Source organism: Kogia breviceps, chromosome 15 (genome assembly GCF_026419965.1).
Source record: "Kogia breviceps isolate mKogBre1 chromosome 15, mKogBre1 haplotype 1, whole genome shotgun sequence".
Classification (NCBI taxonomy): domain Eukaryota; kingdom Metazoa; phylum Chordata; class Mammalia; order Artiodactyla; family Physeteridae; genus Kogia; species Kogia breviceps.
The window spans coordinates 84,318,315-84,336,894 of NC_081324.1; the positions used below are offsets into that span (position 1 = coordinate 84,318,315).

At 61.4% G+C, this 18,580-nt stretch overlaps 2 protein-coding genes and 1 long non-coding RNA gene across 31 annotated transcripts in view; 1 reads left to right on the forward strand and 2 right to left on the reverse strand.

The window, feature by feature from the left end:
- RFLNA (refilin A) overlaps nt 1–12,188 on the forward strand; it is a 228,940-nt gene extending 216,752 nt beyond the window's left edge. For 3 of the 5 annotated variants that reach the window (XM_067015142.1, XM_059041073.2, XM_067015145.1), the window contains 2 exons: nt 9,069–9,178; nt 10,586–12,188. In XM_067015142.1, the coding sequence (XP_066871243.1) occupies nt 9,069–9,178; nt 10,586–10,919 (444 nt within the window). In that variant the 3' untranslated portion in view covers nt 10,920–12,188. Of the gene's footprint in view, nt 1–174; nt 253–9,068; nt 9,179–10,585 lie in introns of all 5 variants that reach the window. The other 2 variants (XM_067015144.1, XM_067015143.1) reach the window with 1 other exon arrangement.
- Nucleotides 12,069–14,665, reverse strand: LOC136792701 (uncharacterized). The gene is made up of 2 exons (XR_010836876.1): nt 13,690–14,665; nt 12,069–13,269 (listed from the first exon to the last, which is right to left on the reverse strand). It is a non-coding gene; the product is annotated as an uncharacterized lncRNA (long non-coding RNA).
- A 2,442-nt stretch (nt 14,666–17,107) lies between these two features.
- Nucleotides 17,108–18,580, reverse strand: part of NCOR2 (nuclear receptor corepressor 2) — a 224,278-nt gene continuing 222,805 nt past the window's right edge. For all 25 annotated transcript variants that reach the window (XM_067015111.1, XM_067015116.1, XM_067015113.1 and 22 more), the window contains one exon: nt 17,108–18,274. In XM_067015111.1, coding sequence (XP_066871212.1) covers nt 18,093–18,274 — 182 coding nt within the window. In that variant the 3' untranslated portion in view covers nt 17,108–18,092. The remainder of the gene's footprint in view (nt 18,275–18,580) is intronic.

Consider the following 18,580-nt stretch of genomic DNA (forward strand, 5'->3'; position numbering starts at 1 on the left):
CAGCCTTCCCCTTTATTCTTTGGATGACCCGGAATCCCCCGTATAGAAGGTTTTCTGGATGCTTTTCCTGCCGGCCGGGCCAGCCAGGGGCAGCAGCCTTAAGAACAAAGTGCCTGGCTTACTTGTCTTGGCTGTCCGAGTTGATTTTATTTTTTCCCCCTCCTTGCTAACTAGATGCCAGGTATGGAACTGAGCTGTCTCTGATCTTTCTAATTTGGCTTGAAGGCAAGACCTGGGGCTGTTTCCACACAGGTAATGACATCTGCATTTAGATAGCCTTCCCAGGTGCTAGGAACTGTCCTAAACTCTTTACTTGCATCAACTCATTTCATTTTCACAGTAGTCCCGGGAAGTATGTAGGTGCTCTTATTACACCCATTTTCCAGAGGGGGAAGCCGAGGCACAGAGGTTAGCGACTTGCCTAAGCTGATAAGTGGCGGTGCTGGATTAGAACCCAGGGAATTGGGCTCCGGAGTCTCTACGCTTGAATCTTGCATTATCCTACCTTTCACTGTGCAGCTAATTAACTACCTGTGTTTTGTTGTTGTTCTGTTCTGTTTTTTTTTTTAAAAAAAAAAAAAAATACCTCTGAACCTACAGGATTTGAAATGCTGCTTTTAATAAAAAGAGAGGAAATGGTTGCCACAGGGACGCCTCTTCTCAGTCCTGGGGCCTGCAGCTGGGGCCCTGGGCACCTAAGTTATTGTCACACAGGCCGCCTCCACCCCCCGCCCCCCACAGGTTAACTCCTGTTAAACGTTGCTAATCTGGTGTTTAACGAAACCCTGCTTGCGGACGACTCACTGACAATGCTTTCGCGGCACAGATGTAGGCAAAATATCGGCTGCTGATCTTGCACAAAGGGACAGAAACCTCTCCTGCGTCTTGGACGCGGTTGATGGTTTCAAATGCCCGAGAAGAGGCTGGCTGCAAGCAGGGCCACGTTTGCTCTGGCACCCCCCTAATGGCACCTGTCAGACCACGTGGGCCTGGGGTTCAGCCTGGGGTAGGCATCTTTGTTCTGACACCCAGTTTCCAGCACTGCCTTCCTGGTCAACACTGGTGGCACACACCCCAGCCAGGGGGATGAGCTGTAGTTCTGTCCCCACCCCCGGCCACTGAGGCCCTCGCTAGCTTGTCACCGTGTTTATTATGCTGGAAGTGCATGTTAAATTTGCTCACCCTCTGGAAAGAGGTTCCATTTCCCCCCATTTTGTTTTAATCGGCTGGACTGTACCCCGTGGATGTAGGGTAACTGGCTGGCTGCGACATTGCCCCCCAAGACGTAAAAGGCACTGGGGAACAGGCTGGGTGTGAATGAATCCCTCAACCCCACCCTAACGTGATCATAGGTTTTTTTCTGGCCCACTCTGTGGACCAACAATGGTACCGTTCCTGGTAATTCCCAAACCAAAGGAAGATCTAGGAATCGGTCATTCATCCCGCCAGTACTTATTGAGCACCTACTGTGTGCCATGTGCTGTTTTGGGCCGTGGGTGACATAGTAGTGAACAAGATGGTCAAGGTTCCTGCCCTCGTGGAACTGGCATTCTAGTGGGAGAGACAGTCAGCAACTTACACATGTGATAAAACACCAGGTGGATTGTTAAGTGCCCTTAAGACAAAGAGCTGGGTTCGGGTGGAGCTCCTTTAGACTGGATGGTCAGGGAAGTGACATTTAATGGAAACCAGAAAACATGAGAGAGAGGCCTTTATGGTCATAGGGCTGAAATGTGCGTCAGTCCAAGGGAATGGCAAGTGCAAAGGTCCTGAGGCGTGGTTGAGTTGCAGCCGTGAGGCTGGTGGAGGGCAGTGCAGGGACTTGTAGGCTAAGCTGAGGCCAGAAAGTAAAATTCCACTCGGTCTTTCCAAGATGTACTTGTGACTGTTTTATTTTTATTTTTTAAAAAGGCCTCATGAGCTCCCAGACCCTCCAAATTAGAAACCCGAATCAGAGACCTGACTGAGAAGTGCCTGTGCGGAACAGGCTCTGTGGAGGGCTTGTCTCCCTGCAGTGGGCCCCCCTGGTCGCCTGCAGGACACCGGGACAGCCAAGGCCGCCTGCCGGGCCAGCCAGGGTTTGCCTGTCAACTGCATTCATCCCACAAATATTTAAGCGAGACCTGGCAAGGGATACAGCGGTGAACAGGACAGCCGCTGTCTGTGTCGCCTTTGAGCTCTCAGGCCCTGGACCTCCGGCTCCAGATCGAGGGAACCCCCCATGTCCTTCCTGCCCCCCTCCCCGTCCTGCCTGGCGGAGCTGTGGGACTTGGGGGGGGGGGCATCGTGGGGAGAGGTCGTGCCGCCAGGAAGGATGAGTGAGTGTGTGTGTGGCAGATGCCCATCTCCCAGGTTAACGTGGCCAGTTCAGGGAACCAGCCCCGTCCCCTCTTACCACCCTCGGGGAGAGCGCAGACGGCATTTCGGATCGCAAGTCGTCTCCTCTGGGGTGCACCTTTGAGGGAACAGCCACCACTGGGGTGGGTGAAATGAGGACAGGTCACCCGTCTGTGGCAGATGAGGGGCTCGGCCCTCCGTGGAGTGGTGACTGGAGGTGACGATCTGAGCTGTTACCCCCTCAGATGTGGATGTGGGTTCTCTAGAATCCAGTGGCCTGGGCCCCGTCGTGCGTGGCCCCGTCACCCCCATCTGATCTCCTGGGGTTTGTTTACACGTCGAGTGTATGTCCGAGTGGCACGCTGGGGGACTTCCCGGAGGACGAGGTGCTGGCTCCTTGGACCCAGATTCCGAGGGACGCCCTTGGGGCCGGATCCAGGTAGAATTGGCGGTGGGGAGTGGGTCGTCTTTGCCCATCCTGGAAAATTTCCCGGGGCTGCCCAGCTCTTGGAAATCGTTGTCACTGCCAACTCTTAGGAGCTTGGCGGTCACCTCCCCTGCCCCCAACCCAGGACACCTGGATTTTCTCATTTCTCTGTTTCCGGTCTGTGATGGTGAAACCACGGATGAGGGCAGAGAGGGAAGGGGGCTGGGAATTTAGGGAGTTAGTGCCCAGGATTAGGAAGGATGGAAGCACAGGCGGAAGGACGAATGGATGGATGGATGGACGGATGGATGGACACAGGGGTGGATGGATGGACGGATGGATGGATATGGACAGGCAACTGGGTGGATGGATGAAGAGAAAGATGGATGGACGGGTAAATATGGACAGATGGACTGAGGAGACCCGGGTCAGCCCCCACGGCCCCCCTGCAGGCTCACGGTGTGTCCCTGACCAGCGAGGGTGCCTGTGAGCTCAGGTGCAAGAGAACCAGGCGGGTCAGGCCCCGGGGGAGGAGCCTGCTGGCGGAAAGGAAGGCCGTGGGGGCCAGAAACCCTGGCGCCTCCTTTCAGCCCCGGCCGCTTAATCCCGGATGAAGTGGCCTCCAGCGGAAATTCAGCAACTCCTCTGACAGCCTTGCGTCAGAAAGGCTGTGAAAGGCTCATCTGAGTGAGGGGTTCCACCTGTAGCTGTAGTGTGCAAAGAAGACAAATAGGCCCGTGCCCTGCCGGGTGCTCCGGGGGCGAGGGAGCCAGCAGGAGCCACCTTCCTGGGAAAATGCCACTAGGCGGGGACTGACAGGGACTCCCCTTGGGGTGGGCGTGGCCTGGCCTTTGCGCCCTCGGGACTCCTGGCCTCCCTGCCGTGGGGTGGGGGAAACAGACATGGTGCAAAGAGGCCTGAGGTCTGAGATCCACGTGTCAGCAGGGCCATGTTCCCTCCGAAGGCTCCAGGGAAGAATCCATCCCTTGTGTCTGTCCCAACTTCTGGTGGTGGCCGGCCACCCTCGGCGTGCCTTACCTTGGAGACGCACCCCTCCATCTCTCCCTCCGCCCCCCCACGGCCTTCTTCCCTCTGTGTGGGCCGTGTCCAAAGTTCCCTCTTTTTATAAGGACACCAGCCATGTTGAATGTGGGCCCGCCCCCATCCAGTGGGCCCGCATCTTAACTTGATCACATGTGCAAAGACCCTGTTTCCAAAGAGGGTCACATTCACAGGTCCTGGGGATTAGGACATGCACGTATCTTCGTGGAGGCCACAAACCAACCCACCACCATCCTGCTGGTTGGGTCCATCGGGCACCCGAGGGCATCTAGGGGAGCCGGCCCGTCCCTGAGCCCCGCCTCCGACCTGTGATGTATGGGTTTGCTCGGTCTCACTGCTCTGAGCGCCAGACCGTGCGCCTGCGCTGTTTGGGGTCCTCTGGGCTCCCCGAGCCTGGCCCGCTCACCACCTCTGCTCTGCCGTGTTGTGCGACCAGCCTTTTGGAGTCCCTCCCCTCACCCCAGGATTTGCCACCAATACCCGAGGCCTTTCATGAAAAGGATAAGAATTTTGGGGGCTTAAATGTCCCTCCTTGGATCCCTTTCCTAATGGGTGCAGGTCAGCATCCACCGTAGCCCAGCGTGGGAGCTTTTGGTCTCAAATCCCCAAACACGCTGAAGATAAGCGGTTTAATTCCAATCGCGGTAGAAGCCATCCCCCCCCGCCAGTGAGGTCAGCGGCCTGAGAGCGGCTCTCGCGGCCCTTGCAAAGGTTCCCCGTGGCTTTGGTGAGGCCGCCCCTCTCCCATGTCAGCGTGGGGCCTCCCCGGACCCTTCCTCCTGCCGCTTAGCCTCCGCTGATGGGGCCCTGATACCCCCTAAGCGGAAGGTTCTGTGGGTCCCACGTGGCTTCAGCCACGTTCCCTGCGGTGGCAGCTGGGGGACCTCCGTGCATTGCACCGCCGCGCCATCCCTGCCTGTCAGCCAGGCCCGGACCCCCGGTGGGGCTGGGCCGTCACCGCGCGGCACGGAGCTCTCACGTCGGAGGACTTACCTTTCTTTGCCGGCCTCTGGGCCGTGCCCTGTACCGCAGCCCGGAAGGGGGAGCTCTCCAGACGCCGGGGTGTATTTTTACGTCCAGGCGTGGAGTACGTATCCTCGCCCGGCGGCTGCAGGGAAGGCGCATGAATCACTGGGGGAGGCGGGCGGGGGGGGGCGTGGTAGGCGGAGGGCAGCCCGCTGTTCTGGGTCCCACTCTCTCAGAAGCCCTCCGTGCTCCCTACACCCCCCCTGCCCGCCCAGGACACCAGGGAGCCAGACCAGGCCCCTCCCCAGGCTAGAACGGGGCTCCCCCGTCCCTAGAAGGAGCTGGGCCGCGCTGTGGTGCCATTCCAGGATGGGGTGTGTGGCGCCTGGGAGTCCAGGGTCCGGCCTTCAGCGCTGAGCTCCCCCGTGCCCTCCCCTGCCCCCCTGCAGCCCCGGGCTGCGAGGGGACCCGAGGACACCGGCGGCTTGCGCCCGGGCATCAGCCTCATTGTACAGACCAGCAGACTGAGGCGTGGTGAGCAGGTGGCTGGCGGAGGTGGGTTTCTCGACGGGTCCTCTTCAGAGGGAAGCAAGTAGCAGGGCCTTTGGGGAAACGGGCTGGGATGCGGCTGCCCCGGGGCTGGGGGGCGGTGAGGGGAGCAGGGCGCCTGGGAGCTCTCTCTGCTCCAGGAGGCCCAGGCCAGGCCATCAGGTGCGGCGGCGGCGGCGGCAGGGGGTCCCCTGGGCGCTGGAGCCCAGGCCCCGTCCCCAGCCCTCCGCCCACGCTGGCGGCTCCGATGGGAGTGAGAGTCCAGCGTGGCTGGAGGGCCGCCCTTGCAGGGCCAGCGCTGTGCCTTCCTGGCCGGCTCCCGGGGCGGGCCGGGCTCCGCGCGCAGCGCTGCCATGTTGATGGTAAAACACCGCTGCAGCTGCTGCAAGACTCGGCTCTGAGCTTCCGGAGCCCGGCGGCTGCGGGACGGCCGGAACTGCCACCACCGGTCCCTGGAGCCCTGCGGGGGCAGCCCCAGGCCTCGGCGGCGACTGCCTGAGCCGCCTCGTCGCCCCCGGGGCCCCTGGATGCCAGCCCGCGTCTGGATTTTCAGAGGCTTCCTCTCTCTCCTCTCTCTCGTATCGTGTTCCCAGGTGGGGCAGATTTTAGCTGTTTTTCCACCGGGGCCCTTTGGAAAACGGTGCCCAGAGCTCCAGCTTCCTGGCCTAGTCTGTGAAGTCAGCCTTGTCCCCTCTGCTGGCAGCCAGTGTGGGGAGCGAGATCCGGCCAGAACGGGGCCCCTAATGTGCACTCGGGCCGCGCCAGGAGGTTCGGGTGGACCCGAGAGGGATGGTGGTACCCAGCTCTGCCCCGAAGGCTTTGCCTCCCAAGGAAGTCCTCCCTGCCCGTGGCTTGGGGATGGTTCTTTCTTGGGGGTGGGGTGGGGGGATGGAGACCAGTAGCAGGCTGCCCCTCCCTCCCTCCAGCCCTTCCATCTAGAGACACCTCCCCAAACCTTAGCGCCCATGTCCATAGCCCCTCACACGCCTGCCTCATCCTCTCTCCTCTTCGGTGTCCACAAGAAGAGCCCTGGGAGGCACTGTGCCCCATCCGACTCACACAGGGCCTGGCGCACAGTAGGTGTTCGGAGCACAGTAGGTGCTCAGCAAAGCCCTGCACTCATTTGGGAAGGTGCCATACTTCACACTTCAGATAGCCTTGTGGGGAGAGTATGATTTTTATGAGCATCAAGTCATGGAGTTGTACAGCTGAGGCCAGTGCTGATTTCACAGAGCCACAGAGGATGCCAGAAGTGCCTACATCTTGTCACTGTTTTATTTTAATTCTTTCACTTATTTTAAAATAATTTTTGGCCACACCGCACGGCTTGTAGGATCTTAGTTCCCCAACCAGGGATTGAACTCGGGCCATGGCAGTGAAAGTGTGGAGTCCTAACCACTGGACCGCCTGGGAATCCCCGTCACTATTTTCTTTTTAAATCTAAAGCTCCCGAATGAGGTGCACTTGCTTCTGAAAGGTAGGAGCAGAGTTGTGTCAAGGTTTAAAAGGGTGTGGATTGTGTCTCTCTCTCCTGAGAGGACCCCCCCCGCCCCGCCCCAGGCACCACCCCTCGAGCCTTTGTGAGAAGCACTCAGAGTACAAGCCTTTTCTCCATAGGCTTGTATTCTGAGACTTTTATACAAGGCTTTTATGTGGCACTTGCTCCGTGCCGGGCAGTATCCCACACATTCACACACTTTGAAGCACTGTCCTGACTGCAGCCTGGGAGGCGGGCGCTCCTGTTGCCCCGCTTCGGGGACCAGGAGGCTGCAGCCCTGAGAGGAGAGTTGTTTGCTGGGTCACATGGTGTATTGGCTTCCTGTCGCAGCTCTAACAAATGACCCCACGCATAGTGGGTTCAAACAACACAGATTTAATATCTTACGGCTCCAAAGGTTAGAAATCTAAAACAGCTTCGCGGGCGGAAAGCAAGGATTTTGGCAAGGCATCCTCTCTGGATGCTCTAGGGGAGAATTCTCGCCTTTCCCACCTTCTAGAGGCTGCCCACAGTCCTTGGCTCCTGGCCCCGTCCATCCTTAAGGCAGCAGCATAATGTCTTCAATTTCTTTCTGACTCTGACCCCCCTGCCTCCTTCTTTCACTTATAAGGACCCCTTGTGAAGACACAGGGGGCCCACTGGATACTCCAGGACAGCCTCCCCCTCTCAAGATCCTTAACCGCATGGGCAAAGTCCCTTTTGCCCTGTAAGGTCACACGTTCCCAGGTTCTGGGGATTACGACGTGCACATTTTGGAGGCCATTATTCCACCTGCCATGCCCAGCAAGAGAGAGACGGTACAGCTTGATGACGGCTGCTCGGGGCCTATGGAGAGCCCCCTCTTTCTCCAAGTCTTAGCTCTTTTCTTCCTGTGGTCCTTCCTCGGCCCCTGTTCTGGGGATGCTGTGATCAACTGAGGAGGGGGCTGCGGTGACCACGTCCATAGGCTGATGGCAGATTTGAAGCCAGGTGTGGGCCTGGCCCAGAGGCTCCCAGGACGAGGCGGGGAGAGGTGGAAGGGGAGCAGGGCGCTGCTTCGCATGTGTGAGGTCCTGCCTTTGGACAGTATGGGGTCTGCGAGGTGCCAGGCCCTGGGGCCAGAGAGATCATCAGGTCCTGAATCTTAAGGAGCTCATGGTCTGGGGGTGACACATAAAGGGGACACAGCAATGGAGACCAGCAGGTGGGAGCTCCAGGAACCCCTCAGAGGATGTTGGGGGAAGACAAGGGAGCTGGTGCCTGAGTTGTCAACCCTGGACGGACCAAGCGAGAAGGAAAGGGAAGGACGTTCCTAGTACAGGGGACAGCATAAGCCAAGGCACAGAGGCAGCCTGGGCCGTGGCCAAGGCGAGTGAAAGATATATGGGCAGAGGCCTGTGTGGGAAGCGCCCTGATCCTGTGTGTGAGGGCAAGCTTGCTCTGAGCAGGAGGTGACAGGACAGGTCTTGGGGCTGCAGCGTCCATCCCGTGGGCCTGAGAGGCAGCCGGGGAACATGGGTGAGGGCGCAGACTCTGGAGCCAGACCGCCAGGGTTCCAACCGCAGCTCTGCCTCTTCCTAGCTGTGTGGCCTCAGACAAGTTACTTAGCCACTCTGGGCCTCAGTTTCAGCATCTATAAAATGGGGATGCTAGTAACAGCTCCCTCCCATGGTCGAATGTAAGGATACACGGGGTGCTCGGAGCAACGACTGGTGCCGTCAGTGCTCAGAAAGCATAGCCGCTGTGATCTCTCCCCATCCAGGTGAGGACAAGGAAAGCCTTGTGAAGGAGTTGAATGAGGGGCCCACAGCCATGCACCAAGAAGGGCCGGGAACTCTTCCCTCGATGAGCACGGTTTTCAGCCCCTCGCAGAGCCCCGGCCTGCCGTGTCGCCCAGGGGCGCAGCTTGCGAGGCTTAGGCTCAGGGGCTCCCTGAGAGGGGTCCCAGTTCTACAGGGCTCTGAGCCTGGCTCTTGGCTCGGGTGGGCTGGGCGTTGTAGAAAGAGGCCGTTACCACGTCCCCTTATTGAGATGCCCAGGAACTGAGGGGCAGGCCGGTGGCTGGATGGGGAGTCGTGGGCCTCAGAGCGCTTGGATTCTGGGGTGGGCTTCCCGATGGACCCCGCAAAGCAGGCTTCCAGAAAACCAGGACTGCAGTGGTGTGGGGCAGCCCTTGTGCCCGGAGGGGAGCTGAGGTTGCCGTGCCAAAGGGCTGCTCACGTGACCCTGTGTCCCTGGCTCTCCCCACAGCCCCTCCCCCTCCCCCCGAGCACCCCGGCGCGCGAGATGAGGCCCCGGATGCTGCCCGTGTTCTTTGGGGAGAGCATCGAGGTGAACCCAGAACCCACGCCCGAGATCCGGTGAGTGGGGCAGCGGGGCCGGGGGGGGCGGGGCGGCCAGGCTGGGGGCGCTCAGCAGGCTCCCCTCCCTCTAGGCGGCCCCTCCGCGTGCTGTTCCCCGAGGAGGCGTGGCCGTGATTTGAAGAGACTCTGTCCCCAGGTGGCCTTCCCTGCCACCTCTCCAGCCCGTCCCGGGCCCACGTGCGACCGTTTCCACACTGACCTTCACCCCCAACCTGGCTGGGTTTTATTTTGAATTTGCCCCTTTATCCCCGGGGGAGCCATTGCCCTGCAGGTGTGTTAGGTGCCCTCCCACGCGTAGGATGTCTCAGGTGGTACCGGCACTTATGAGTTAAGGCCGCCCCACCAGGAGCTCCCCCCCCAGCCCTCTGCCCTCCTCGGAGGGCTTCTGGGGATCGGGCTTCCAGAAGGTGGAGTCCAGCGTCCGTGGGTCTCACCCACGGACCCCCGGGACGCTCAGGATGGATTTGTCCGCGTTGGGGCGTGGGACCCACCACCTCCCCCCGCTCCGCCTCTGGATAGAGTCCCAGGAGACAAACAGGTCCCCTTTAAAGGTTGTTCTTTCCAAAGAGCTCTCCTTTTTAGTTTTTATTACAGAGGCCCCAGCCAGGGTGGATGCGAGCTGCCTGGGCTCTTGGGACCCCTGCTTCCCTTCCCGCGCGGATCACCTGTGGGGTGCAGCGGGGAGGGAGACGGGGGCAAGTCCCCACCCCCCTTCCCGGAGCTTCTCCTTCCAGTCTGATGATCTGGGAGCCGAGCCGGGGACACTGACCAGCTGGTCACCCGTAAGGAGGGTCACTCACCTAGAGGTGCTGAGGCTACTTGGGGGGAAACATTTTGATAACATTTCAAACTTAAGGAAAGCTGCGGGAAGAGTGAGGGAACCCCCGTTAAACAGACTCATTGGCTCTTTCCACGTGGCCCCGTTAGCTGGAATGTCTGCTCACCGTCTCGTTCTGCACACACGAAACTTGCTTCTGACCCGTGTGAGAGGATGTTAGTGACACCGTGACCTTGACCCTCTAAGCAACGCCGGCTGGTGCCCTTCCTAAGAACAGGGCCATCCTCTCACATAAGGACAGTGCACTTGCCAAAATCGGGCCAGCTAACGCTGAAACACGACCACTGCCTGGTCCAGTTCCGCCCACTGTCCCCAAATGTCCTTTTATGGCCTATTTTTAATCCCGGTTCAGGATCCAGCCCGAGTCACGTGCGGCATTTAACTGTCCCGTCTCTCGAGTTTCCTCCAAAGCCAGCTGGGTCGCGCAGCCCTTCCTTTGCCCCTTTGACCTGGGCGTTTCGGAAGAGCCCGGGCCGCTCTGTGCTCGCGCGGCCCCCCGACCCCGCGGGACAGTGACCTGGCTGCCCCGCCCGGGGCTCACCCCCGTGCTCCCGCCCTCCCCGCAGCTGCAATTCTGAGGTCAAGTACGCCTCGGAGAAGCACTTCCGGGACAAGGTCTTCTACGCGCCGGTGCCCACGGTCACGGCCTACAGCGAGACGATCGTGGCGGCGCCGAACTGCACGTGGCGCAGCTACCGCAGCCAGCTGACCCTGGAGCCGCGGCCGCGCGCGCTGCGCTTCCGGAGCACCACCATCATCTTCCCCAAGCGCGCCCGCAGCTCCTTCCGCACCACCCTGCACCTCAGCCTGGGCCGGCCGCGCCGCTGGTTCACGGCCAGCGTGCAGCTGCAGCTGTGCCCGCGGCCCGGGCCCGGCCTGCTGGGCCCCGCGCCGCTCTGACCGGCAGCCCGGCCCGCGCGGCGGCCGGAGGACGGGCTCCACGATCGGGAGGCACCCCGGGCTGTGTCTTGCCCGCGCCGCAGCCGCTGCCGCTGCCGCAGCACCTCCCCGGTGCGGCGGCGTGGGCCTGGCTTTCCCGAGGAGCCCGGGGCGGGGGCAGGTGGGTAGGCGGTGCCCGCCCCGACGGCCTGGGAGAGAAGAAGGTGTGTGTCCCTGGCTGCCCTTGAAGCGGGGGACAGCCCGAACGCCGGCAGGACAGAGGCGTCCGTCCCAGCCTTGGCCGGGGGGGCCCCCCACCAACCCCGGCTCCCAGGCCACGTGGGAGGGAAGAGGGGTGCCATCCGGACACCCGCCGCCCCTGGAGAGGGCTATTTCCAGAGCACGCCTTTCGGACGTGTGCAGCTGGACGCCCAGGGCCGTAGCCCAGCAACCTCTGGTGGACGGTGAGCCGGGAGGCTGGGCGGAAGCCGGAAACGCTGCCAGGGCTGGTCGTGGGTTGTGCGTGGGGTGCGGCCTGAAGGAGCCCTGCCCGTGTCGTCCCAGTGCCCGCGCCGTCCCAGTGCCCGCGCCCCAGTGCGGAGGATGGAGGGCATAGCCCGTCTGCACCGAGGCCTTTGAGCTCTGTGTCCGGAGCCTCACCCGCAGGGCGTCCTGCTAACCTCTGTCCTGACACCTTCAGGACCAGGACTCTGGACCGCCAGAGCCCTCGAGGCAGGTGCCAAGGGGAGGCGTCTAAGCCGTTGGAAATGACCACCGCCATGTGCCCGAGGCTCCCGGCCGGCTGTCAGCTTTCAGACTCCGTGGGGTCGAGCTGCCCCGGCTCAGGCCTCCCGTCCCTCCAGTGATGACGCCGCAGTGGCCCGTGCTGCAGGGTTCGGCGCACACGTGCAAGGTCAGGGCAAGAAGACGGGAGGCCCTCGTGTTCCCTGGGAAGAGCCTGGATACGTGGGTGCTGGGGCCACGGCCTGGGGCTGCCCGCCACCAATGCCCCAGGAGCCGCCAGCGCGGCCATGGAGATGCCTTCAGACCTGACTGGACCCAGCAGGTGGGGGCTGCCCCGCCACTCCTCTGGCAGCCCCCCAAGACGGGGCTTTAGCTCCCTCGCTGCGGGGAGGGACGGCTCGGAGCTTACGCTCGGGAGAGGCGAAGTGGCTGATATATTTTTATATATCTACAGACCGCGTGTTCTCGCCACAGAGATGCTTTCTGGTTAACAAAGAAATAACTTAAGAATCGATTGATTATCTTAATAAAACGTGCAGACTCGAAGAGACTCACTCTTCACGCGTGTTTCTGAGACCCTCGGACCCCACCGTGGGTGGGACCGGTCTGCAGAGGCCCGTGGTCGCTCCCCACCGCCCACAGGGGACGGGGGGACACTGGAGGCTCAGAGAGAGCCCTGTGCCGCTCACCCCAGCCCTGCAGACAGCCTCAGGGTGCGCTGGCTCCACCCAGGAGCTACGTAACAGATGCAGAGGCCCAGGGCTCACGCCGGGACTTGGGTCTGACTCCGGGGAGGGTCTCGGCCTTGTTACGGCCTCTGCGCGTCTGGTTCACATCCTTGGAGGGGCCTCTGGGGCCCCAGACCGTGCGTGAGGAAGGCGTTCGGCAGCCTCGGGGCCGTGTCCCTGAGTGGGAGAGCGCCGCTGTCTTTGCAGGGGCTCCTGCCGCGCCATGGAGGACGATGTCTAACGGGGCGGGGCCAGGGTGAAAGCCGGGAGGGCAGGGTCAAGGGACAGGGTCATGTCACCGAGAGGAAGAACCTGGAGGCCTCGGCTGCTCGGCGCGGGCAGGCGGGGTGCAGACAGCGCCTCGGGAACTCCGAGGGCGCAGCCTGTGTAGAGAGGGGATTCTGTGCAGACATGCGCTGGGGGGCGCGTCGCTGGCGCCCGGCAAATCCAGCTGCGACGAGCTTGCTTTCCAATCACAACCCTGCTTTCCCCACTTGGAAAGAAAAATGGGTTGGGCTTCCCGACACGTGCAGTTATGGTGCCAACGAATCCGGTGAGCTTGGAGATGTCTCCGGGGTTGCCCTTCAAGAAACAACTTCTGAGGCATGCAGTTAGCGGATGGCCTCTAACTAGAGCTTTCCAGCAGCTGCCAGGCTCCTCCCGGGCGCCCCGCCAACGGGAGTGCGGTGGGACGGCACCAGTTGACCGAGGCTCAATCCCTGCCAGGTCCTGCTTCCTGTCCCTTTTGTCTTTCACAAGCATCACCCTGATAGGCCTCGTACCCTCCTGACTGCATCTCAGCATCTCCCCGAGGACCCGGGCCGCACCTGTCAAACAAGACCGTCTCCTTTGATCACGCAAACGGCTTCCGCCTTCCCTGATGACCTTGGAACGGCAGCCTGGGAGGAAGAGGACATGGGGGGCAAGGGCTGCAGCCCGTCAGGCCCCCAAGTGCACCTCGGTTTCCCTCTGAAGCAGCTGTCTGTCCTACGGGAACCCAGGGGACTTGGAGACCCGGCAGAAAGAGGTGCCAACTTTGTCTAGGTCCTGGCTCAGCCCTTGGGGTTTCCAGCCCCAAAATAAAGAGCCTGGAGGCCAGTGACCCCGCTGCCCGGCTTAGGGTGCTGCCTGCAGAAGGCCCTCTGCCCTCTGCCCTTCCCCCACACTCCCCAGGTCCAGGTGCACTGGGCAAGGGGGCAGAGGTCGCTCACTGAAGTCCCCTGGGAGGGGAAGACCGACACGGGGAGGGCACGGTGGCTGGAGAAGAAGGCTGTCGCTTAACTTCTCTAAGCATCTGCAAGGCAGGCACGTGGCCTTACCTGCCTGGCGGCTGGGACCGTGAGAATCCGTGCTGGTAAAGCTTGAGCTGCCATCGAATCAAGCCGGGGGCCCTGTTGGGGGCGGGGCAGGGCGTCCATCTCTCTCGAAGGGGCAGAAACACTTCCCAATGTCGAGGGCCGGCTCTGGCCCCAAACACCCATCCTGAGCCCCCTCGCTCAGCCTCTTCCGCTGTGGTCCTGGCCAACCTCTGGGTTCATCTCCGGGTTCACACTCGCAGGCCTCCGGTCAAGCTCGGCGGCCCCCGCCCCACAAACAGGTGCCCCGTCCGTCCGAGGCCTCGTCTCTCCTCCCGAGTAGCCTTGGTGAGAACAAACAACAGCCCTGGCGGCCGACACGTACGCAGAGCGCTGCCTCTATCTGCAGACCGCCCGGCCCTGCTGTCAGAATCTTCTGCATTTAATCTTCCCAGTGAGACTGTGAGGTCGCTGGTGAGACATTCTGATGAGGAAGCCGGACCCGGCTGAACCCCGGAGGAGGTGGGGTGGAAGGACAGCCCGTCACGTGGCTGCCACAGCGAAACCCTCCCGGCTTCCCGGAGAAGCCGTGGAAACAAATGCGTCTCCTTCGATGGCTCTCCTTGGCTTCTAAAGGCGGAATGACCAGGGGGCCCTCCCACCAGCTGCCAGCGATCCAATCAGTTTATCCCCATCAGATGCAAATAAGCTTCACTGTTGCCGGACCACCTGGAGTTGTTTTCTCTGCTCTCTCCTTCCCTCACGAACCCATTCTTTCGTTCTTGCCTTGTCCCACTGACTCCTGCACAGGTGAGCAAACCGTGTCTCTGTAGAGCTACACAGCCCATCTCTGAGGTGCTCCTCACAGCAATATCATTATCCCATTTTAGAGATGGGGAAACAGAGGCACAGAGGGTTCAAATGGCTTGGCCGGGGTCACATGGCCATTACGTGGCAGCTGGCTCCACAGTCTTGTCTTTACTCGCGTGCTGCACACCCCCCCCCTCGCCTGCCCGATACGTGGCCTGGCCCCATCCCCACTCCCCGAGGCAGTGGGGCTCTGTCCTGGCCTTCTCTGCCGTGCCAACCCCCATGCTGGCCCTGCACTAGCCTCCTGGCCTGCTTCTCCCTCAGTACACCCAGCACCCTTGCAAGCCAACAAGACCCAATTTCAGAAAACCAGCAAATCACCTTACGGGTCATTGACTGTTGCGTCTCAGAAATTCCAGGGCCTCCACACTGCCTTCTGTCTAAGCCACCCTGGACTCCTGAATGCCCCCGGCTGGGTTTCACCTCCCAGCCCTTGCCCACACAGGTTCTTTCCACTCAGCCCATCCCCTCCCCAAGAACCACCACCTCCAGGAAGCCACCCCAACTGCTCCAGGTCAGCTGTCACAGTGTCTGTGTCACCTGGCCCAAGGTGGGCTTGTCCTGAGCCAACCCTAGTGCTATAGGGACCAGCCCGTTCCTGCCCCCGCCGTGGGCGGCAGCTGCTCCGGTTGGTGCGCCGGGACTCCCTCTGCAGAGCCGCTTGTGCCCTTACTGGAGAACTCCTGGCCAGAAAGAAGTGAAGGGACCAGGTTCTAGCTCTGACCTTGGGCACCACCCTCACCAGCTGCAAGTCACCGGCATCAGAAACACCTGGGCCGCTGGATGAAAACACAGATTCCCAGCCCCAACCCTGGACCTAGAGAATCATTCCTATCCTCTGGGGGGAGCCCAGGAATCTGCACTCTAACCAACGTCACAATGTTCTAAGATACTGGGAAATTAGCCAGCAAGTGTCCTGCGCTTTGCAGATCACATTCTCATTTTCTTTGGAATCGGATCCTCACAGCATCAGTTCAGCTCAACACTCGCCAGGGGCTCAGTCAACAAAAGAGTCAGGAAGAGAAAGGCAAGATCTTTGCTCTCGAGGGGTTCTGTCCAGTAGTTTTCAGGGTGTTAGCAAAGACCCAGAGGAGAGAGACGATGGGGAGGGATAATGGGTTCTTAGAGGAGGGAATGACCCAGCTGGGTTTTGAAGTATGTGTAGGAGTTTTCCAGAGAGCTGGGGATCAGGGAACAGCAGGGGCCTCCATTTTAAGATGGAGCAGTAAGAAAACCGAACAAGATGGGGGTGGGATGAACCCTTTGCAGGGGGGCGGGTGCTGAGGACTGGCTGGGTGAGGTTGGAAGAGACGGTGGACCCTTCACAGGCACCAGGAGGCCGTGAGCTCTCCCTACACCCCACAAACATCACTGTGTGGGGTCTGTGCCACTGGCCCTCAGAGAAGACAGAGGTGCCGAGTGGTGTCAATTCTGAGGCCATGGAGACGTGGGGGGGGGGGATGGCAGAGATGAGCCTGTGGGCTGACACTTGTGTCCCTCCCACCCCCGCCCGAATCACTCTGGTCTGACTACAGCTGAGGGAAGTGCCGTGGCATGCTGGGTGGCACCAGCAGGCATGGCCAACCCCTTGTGGCTGGTGTGGCCAGCACGACCTGACCCATCCTGGATTGCAGGTGGGGGCTGGCCTGCACCCGGGACCAGAGGGAGGCCCCGAGCAGGACAAGACTGTTTTCTGGCCCAACACTGCCACCTGCCTGCCGGCATCGGTACTACAGCCCAGGCGCCAAGCCGAGCTCTGCGGGGCTCCCAAGACCTCTGCTCGTTTCACCTCACGGCACAGGTTCGCAGGGTAAACTTGGAGCGCCGGGAAGGGTGGGCAGAGTCCCCCGAGGACGCAGATCTCTCCGCATGCCCAGGTGCACACCCTGGGGGAGACGAGGTGCTGGGCTGACCACCAGTTCACAGGCTGGGCAGGGGGTGGGAATTTCTGCATCCAGTGGGTCTCGGTTCTCTCCACTGCTCCCCACAGCCCGCCCCGCCCCAATCCTGCATGCACGTCCGTGGCAAAGCATCGCAGCCTCTCTGGAGCTCCGGCTCTGCTCCTGAAGGAACACAGCTCGTGTCTGAGACACGTTCTACCAAGACTGCAAGACGCCAGTTGGCAGCTGCCTCGAGACCCAAGCTGGGAGGGAGGGCTGTTCTCTCTTCTGCCGCGTATCCAAAGCAGTGACGGCAAAGGGTCTGTTTGTTCCCTAACATAGTGTGTGGGCAGGAATACTTTTTAAAGTATTTAACAGTTAAGAGCTGATGATGGCCTTCTTGGATACCGTCACCACGGCTGTGAATATCTGACACCCTCCTCGTGGGTGTGAAAATTCAATACTCTCCCCATGGGTGGGACTGTTCAAGGTCTGCACGGTGGCATCCTTACCGTGGGCGTAAATATTCGCCTGCAGAGGGGAGAGACCGGTGAGTCAGGGGATGTGCCCTCGTCCCCCGCCGGGCTACACGCCCACCGTTCCCCCCACCCCACCCCACCCCACCCCCACCCCGGCCCAGTCGCCCGTCCTCCTGGCTGCCGGGGCCAAGACAGAGAAGGAGCCTCTGTAACTCGAGTATAATTCGCTTTTTAATGAGAAGAACGTGTGTAAATGACAGGACGCCACCGCCGTGCGCAGATGGCGGTCACAGAATCCCCTTCAAATTCATTCCGCCCACAAGGGAGGGAGGGAGGGAGGACGCGGGGGGGGGGGGGCTCGAGAGCTGGCAGCCCCGCCCCACCTCGGTCCTGCGGACTCTACGGGGTCACCGACTGTTGGCCTGCGCACGCCTCCTGAACGGTAAGCAGAGATCGAAAGCACAGCAGCAATAATACTGGGTAAGTCCTTCCTTGCTTAAAACATCTGAGTTAATTCATTGAAGGTATCAAAAATATACCCTGTAAACCAATATATCATTTACACCTGCCTTTCCTTCCCACCGCTGCGGCAACGATGTATGAAAAAGAACAGTCCAGTTCCTCGGAGCAGCCGCTCACCCCAGGCCGCACCCGGCCCTGTCGCCCGCCCATCTGGCCTGACTTGGTTTCCAGCGGTCTCGTCGGCTGGGGCAGCCCGTGGGGACCGGGACAAGAGCGCTGGGGCCTGGACAGGGCCTGTGTCCGTCTGTCCAGAGTGCGAAGCAGGGTGGGGACGGAGGGCGGGTGCGGGGGCTGCGAGCTCAGTTTAGACTTTGGTTCCAGATGCGTTAGGTGGGGAGGCAGTGGCGTGGGGGGTGCGTGGTCGTCCTGCTTTGGGTCCCTGGCCGCCCCGGCTGTGCGCGTGTGGCCGCCGCACGCCTGCCGTGCCCCCTCCCCGGCCCCTCCCCTCCCGAGCACCAGGTAAACATCCCCTGAGTAAGGTCACTGCACAGGGCCGGCCGGGGCGGGAGTCGTAGTTAAGGCTTTAGACAGGCAAGGATGCCGGCTCTGGACGGACGGACGGACAGACGGGCGCACAGGCAGACTCAGGGGCTCCTTCCTCGGTGGGGGGAGTCGGCAGCCGCCCGCTCCTCGCCCCGCTGCTCCGGCCGCTCGCCGGCCCATCCCGTTCTGAGCCTCACTCGCTGTCGGAGAGCGTCTCGTACTGCGAGCAGAGCAGCGGCTTGGGCTCCTCGTCCCAGGCGTGATGGGGGCCGGCCAGGGGCCCGCTGCCCGCGGGGAGGCCAGGCGGGGGCGGGGAGGCCATGACCCCCGCCTGCAGCCGCATGATCAGGGGGTTGTAGGGGAACGGTGTGGACCCTGCGGAGAGACCGGGAGAGACGCCCCGGAGGCCCCGGTGAGCCTGGCGGCCCCCAGGGGCCCACCCACCTGCCACCCCGGGAACCGGGGCCTCGGCCTCCTGCCTCCCACCCCTTCTACCTCCTGGAAGCTTTCTCAAACCGCCCGCCTGGCCTCACTGCCAGCACTCCCACGTCATTCACGCCCGGCAGCCTGTTGCCCAGCCCAGCGGGAGCTGCCTTGCCGTTCCTGCCCTCGCCCCCCCCCGCGTCTGTCCTGCAGCCAAGAGCTCTCTTGAACCTGCGGGAGACCACGCACCTCCCCCAG